At 40.7% G+C, this 6,000-nt stretch overlaps 1 protein-coding gene across 3 annotated transcripts in view; it reads left to right on the forward strand.

Annotated features, from left to right (window-relative positions):
* The window catches only part of ttc28 (tetratricopeptide repeat domain 28), a 238,544-nt gene that overhangs the window by 79,553 nt on the left and 152,991 nt on the right, over positions 1 to 6,000 (forward strand). For 2 of the 3 annotated variants that reach the window (XM_056263134.1, XM_056263135.1), the window contains exon 2: positions 5,235 to 5,382. The exons of the other annotated variant lie outside the window; for it this stretch is intronic. In XM_056263134.1, the coding sequence (XP_056119109.1) occupies positions 5,235 to 5,382 (148 nt within the window). The remainder of the gene's footprint in view (positions 1 to 5,234; positions 5,383 to 6,000) is intronic. 3 annotated transcript variants of the gene reach the window in all.

Below are 6,000 nucleotides of genomic sequence, written 5' to 3' on the forward strand. Positions count from 1 at the left end.
GGCGGAAATGCCTTGTTGATGCCAGAGGTCAGAGGAGAATGGCCAGACTGGTTCGAGCTGATAGAAGGGCAACAGTGACTGAAATAACCACTCGTTACAACCGAGGTATGCAGCAAAGCATTTGTGAAGCCACAACACGCACAACCTTGAGGCGGATGGGCTACAACAGCAGAAGACTCCACCGGGTACCACTCATCTCCACTACAAATAGGAAAAAGAGGCTACAATTTGCAAGAGCTCACCAAAATTGAACAGTTGAAGACTGGAAAAATGTTGCCTGGTCTGATGGGTCTCGATTTCTGTTGAGACATTCAGATGTTAGAGTCAGAATTTGGCGTAAACAGAATGAGAACATGGAACCATCATGCCTTGTTACCACTGTGCAGGCTGGTGGTGGTGGTGTAATGGTGTGGGGGATGTTTTCCTGGCACACTTTAGGCCCCTTAGTGCCAATTGGGCATCGTTTAAATGCCACGGCCTACCTGAGCATTGTTTCTGACCATGTCCATCCCTTTATGGCCACCATGTACCCATCCTCTGATGGCTACTTCCACCATGTCACAAAGCTCTAATCATTTCAAATTGGTTTCTTGAACATGACAATGAGTTCACTGTACTAAAATGGCCTCCACAGTCACCAGATCTCAACCCAATAGAGCATCTTTAGGATGTGGTGGAACGGGAGATTCGCATCATGGATGTGCAGCCGACAAATCTGCGGCAACTGTGTGATGCCATCATGTCAATATGGACCAAACTCCCTGAGGAATGCTTCCAGCACCTTGTTGAATCTATGCCACGAAGAATTGAGGCAGTTCTGAAGGCAAAAGGGGGTCCAACCCGTTACTAGCATGGGGTACCTAATAAAGTGGCCGGTGAGTGTATATAATTTATAAATAATTAAATTCATTTTAATAATATATAATAAATTTTATTATATATATATATATAATAAATTTTATTATATATATATATATATATATATTTAATTATATCTATATATTATTTATATAATTCACAGAAATATATGCATGCAAATAAATTTTTTTTCTTCTTTGAATTCAGAACTCATACACAAAGTTTACACATTAATGCAACAAATGCAATACAAAATATGATATTCTCAGTGCTCTTCACTCACTGCGGTTACTGTGAGGAAATCATTTTAATTCGGCACACGTTCAAACCTTGTAATGCGCTGCAAAGCGTGCCGCTGTTCAAGTTTTCAATTGAAGTGCTCAGAAACGTCTGAATCACGGCGGGCGGTCTTTGTGGGATTGAATCATTTGTGTTTTGTCACTCATTTCTCTAGAAGCTTGAAAATAAAAAAGAAGCTCAGCTCTTCATTCTGAATGCTGCAAAACTTGGAGAGCTGAAGGAAGCTCAAAGTGTCACTCGACTGAGAGGTGTGTTTGACAGTTCTCCCAGTGTTATGTCCATAGCTAGCTATGATTATATGTAACTGACTGTGGATCGAGCGTCACATTTAAGGTGTCAGGTGTCAGCGCAGCGAGACGCCACTCATGATCTGAACAGTCGGGTCTCCACATGCCACACCGGCTCAGGAATCCCAGAGAAACAACACTGGATTGACACTCACTGGAGATCTGGACCATCTGATGGGTGTAGAGTCACGCAGAATAGATTTCTAATGTCATATATAGTGTCACTACTAAATATTGAATTTGAAGATTTCTCGCTGGTTCATTAAAGATGTGTGTAATCGCTGTTCCATTAGGATCAACAAACGAAATTGCAAAAATTATGATTCTAACACAGGTTTCCTGAACACACCTCCTGTTTTCTATTGGTTGGTCAAACAAATAGTCCCGCCCCCAAGCTCACATCATTGGTTTAGCAGTGTTGCTGTGTCAGGCTGGACAAGACTAACGAACAGAGCAATTTCTTGAAGTATTTTAACATTAGCAAAAATTGTGAGTCTATTGACAGTTTTTTTTTATTTATTTTTTGAGGAAGAAAATAAGTTAGAACTAATTATATAGGCTACTAAACACATTTTTTTTTGGTAATTTAATACATTTTAAAAGCCACTCTGTCTGATTCAGTGATCGAGTGAGTCATAACTCATGAGATTGAAGCTGATTCATGGTTCATAAGAGTCATTTGTTTGTGAATCAGACTATACTGGTCATGCTGTATGTTTGTTGTCGTGTGCAACCAGAAAGGACAATGCTAAAAGAAATATATTTAGTGTTAACATTTAATTCAGACTTTAAACTCACAACTTTAGGCCGTTATCAGAGTGTTTAATGTAAATGTAAAATGTACTTAGCACCTTACATCGACCGATAGGTGAACCAAAGTGCTTTACAACAGATTAAACAACTATTTAGAACAACAACACACCAAAAACACAAGTACAATAATAAAAGAAAGAAACGTAAGAAAAATAGATAAAAATAAAATCAATATAAACGTGCCACCACACTACTAAAAGCCACTATAAAAAGATGCGTTTTAAGTCTTGATTTAAAAAGGCCCAGGTCAGTAACAATACGCATCTCACTGGGGAGCTTATTCCAAAGCTTAGGTCCAGAAACTGAAAAAGCGCGGTCTCCCCAGTGTTTAAGTTTTGACCTGGGCACTTCCAACATGACAAATTTTAGTATGAAATCTTGTCAACATTAGCACAAGAACACTGATGTTTAAGAATCCGTAAATGGAACTGAACTTCATTAAAATCATTTTGTTCCAGTGTTTTGTTTTTTAAACGCCTGCTTTGTTCAGACCAGATTGTGGCAGCTCTGAGCTCTGATTGTAACCCCCCCCCATTTGTGTGTAATTGGAAATTAAATACATAAAGTTAATAAAGTGAAATGAGAGGTGGAGAGACTGGTGTTGTGTTAGTGGGAATGAGTGCTGGGAATTCAGCGACCAATTAGAGCTTTCTGATTCGTCTGCGAGACGTAACGCAAATCCCTTTCTGTCATTTAATCAACTTTATTCTAATTTAAAGCTGACGGAGTGCAAGTGCACTGTTCGCTTCTGTTGAATAATCACGTATTTGTTTCACTCTCGCTAAAAAGAAAAACACATTTGCTTTAAAATTGTATTACCGAAATAGGATTTAATCCAGCCATCTGAAACAAACCCTTGAATCCATTTGCCTCCAGGCAGATATTGATGTCGGAACCCGTAAGCGCTCAACGTTCATACGTACAAAGCCGAGCGCGTCCAATCCCAGCGCAGTGAGCCGTATACAAAGAGGCAATTAATATCGAGCCGAGCATGGTGGCCTGCGACGTCCTATAATAACACGGTTAGACCAAAGGTTAATGTGTTGAATTCAATATGCATCCCCATTCGTTTCAATGAAGATGTCCGAAAAAAAAAAAAACAGGTAGTCTGTAATCAAAGGCCTCCCTGTGCAAAGTGAAATTAATTATAGGGGCCTTCATAAATTCAGTGTAATGTCTTAATGTTCCTCTGGTCCCCCTCCCAACCGTTATCAGCTCGGCTGGAAGTGGGCCGTACGCTCGGGCCGATCTAATAAACGGCTGTGTGAGGGGATAATTGTGAATGAGCTGAATGTCAGCGGAGGTTCTTGAGCCGGAGAAACCTGTAGTCAAACGCCAGTGAAAATGTAGGTGTTTATCAGGCCATCTCCCTCACAGTGAATATAGAGAGGACATTATGTGTTCCGCCAAGTGAACCGCTGTGATATTTAATACAGTCGAGGTCTGCTGTGCATCGCACGATCAAAATAACAGCAGTCTCTTTGAAAACATGAATGCATGCATGTCTGAGATACAGTATGATGTCCATACCAGCACCTACAGCGTAGACGAGCTCCAAAGCATGTGTTTAGCATTTTTGTACTGTTCATCTTTGCAGTGAAAAGATTATGGCGCAAGTTAGAAGTCTTTGGTATTTTTTCAGCTGTATCTTTCAGGTGAAAATCTAGGGATGCACCGATATGAACATGTTGGCCAATTCATACTTTGCAGTCACGTGACTACCATGGATACCTGGCGGGCAACAAATGGGTATTTTCAACGTGTAGTTCCAGGTCTTTTAGTAGCTATCAAGTCTGTTAGCGAGCTAGCTGCATAACTATGGACTAGGAATAGGATTAACTCCAAGGTAGCTAAATTGTGTAAAGCAGACAAGGTTTTTTAAGATAATCGAGCAGTAATAATTCCTCCGTAAATAATATCTAGCTCTACTGTTGGGTCATCTCTGGTTCTCATTGAAAACCATAGATATCACAAACCTCAAAACACCAACTTTTGTATAGTAAAACTGGTGACGTCCTGGCAAGATCCTTGATTAGTTTACTGGGTTTCGTTGCTGGAGAACGACGTTCTCGCCCGCCAGCCAGTACAAAGTATAAATACCAATAATACTTTAAGCTGATAACCAATATACACAATACTATACATCTAAATCCAAGTTTTTATATCATTTTTGAGAGCCTGATTACAAAAACAAAAGTCTCACCATTAAAAGCCATGACCCAAGTCCTGAGAATGATGTTCTCATTATAATTTTATGTAGCCGATATGACAGACTTGCGCTGCACATGTTGCACTGAACTGTATTTTCCTTTTTTGAAGTGATTCCAATCATATTTCAAGTAATTTAAAACCATCATGTCGAACAGTGCGCATCTGAAGAGTCTCAGCTGAAGGAAATAATCGATTATTTATTGGCTTTAATATATCGGGGAATTTTTTTCTATTGGGCCGATAACGATAACATTAAAAATGAACATTTATCGGCCGATTCCGATATGGTGGCATCCCTAAACAACACACCTCTCGGTAACACTTCTCAATAAGGTAATGTTAGTTAACTGTAAAGTGTTGCCTCTCCTTCAAGATGCATCATGATTTGAGGAAACATTTGTCTGAATGTGTTTCACACTAAAGACACACCGAGCCAATGTCAAAGAACTAGCGTCTCCAAATGCTGCCGGTGTTTGTCGGCTTTGTTCTGGAAATAATTATCTATGATATACATAGACAGATATGCAAACTTTGGAACACATCACAAAAACTAGCCGATCGGCTTGGTGTGTTTGATTTTTTTGTTCAAAACGCTTCAGATTCAGACGGTTTGTGCACTTTAAGCAGCTTTGGAGGAAGTTCTCAGCACCGGTGATGAGCAACTCCATCATGAATATGATCCAGAATGTGAGGTTTTTTTTCCAGAAACGCTTGTTCAAGATTCATTGAAGTGGATATTAATTCTAACATGCTTTCTTTCTGCAGGCATACTTCCGACAGGGTGTTGCCCTTCAGTACCTGGGCCGCCATGCGGACGCCCTGGCTGCCTTCGCCTCGGGACTGGCCCAGGACCCCAAGAGCCTGCAGCTGCTGGTGGGAATGGTGGAGGCCGCCATGAAGTCCCCGCTGAGAGGTACAGTGTGTGTTTCTACTGATTTTTGGCTCAAATTTCTAAAAACATCCTAATAATTTGTGAGAAAAAAAGTCATGATTGGTCGTCATACTCAGAGTCTAGTCAGCAGATGCTGCTCCATTGGGCTGTGATTATGGGGCGTTTCAACCCAACCAGGAAAGAAAATGCCTCTGAACTCAATTGGATCAACAAATGCCTTGATCGCGGTTCTCTGTTCCTCTTTTAAAATGGATGCGCTGTCTAGATCTTCTATAACAGACGCGATGGCTGAATCTACACATCTCAGTTCTCCAGCGGCAGCCATTCTTTGTTGTAAACGAACTCAACCCAAGCGCTCTTTGGTGACGTGATGATTACGTTACGGTTGATCATCTGTCCATCATCGTATAAAGCCCGCCCTGATGATTTGATTGGTCCGAACAGCTTTGGTTCGGGCATACTTGCTTCACAACGGATCAAGTCCAGACCGAACGTCCCATCCTCAAATGTTGTGGGCGGGGCTAAGCTCGGCTGGCATCCAGGCTACATGATTGGGCCACATTATTTCTTATTTGAAATCTAAAAATGCCAAAAGAGGAGTAGAATGATGCTTGTGCGTATAATAATTTGGATAAACTT

Source organism: Rhinichthys klamathensis, unplaced genomic scaffold, assembly GCF_029890125.1.
Source record: "Rhinichthys klamathensis goyatoka isolate OS25496 unplaced genomic scaffold, OSU_Roscu_1.1 h1tg000200l_1, whole genome shotgun sequence".
Taxonomy (NCBI): domain Eukaryota; kingdom Metazoa; phylum Chordata; class Actinopteri; order Cypriniformes; family Leuciscidae; genus Rhinichthys; species Rhinichthys klamathensis.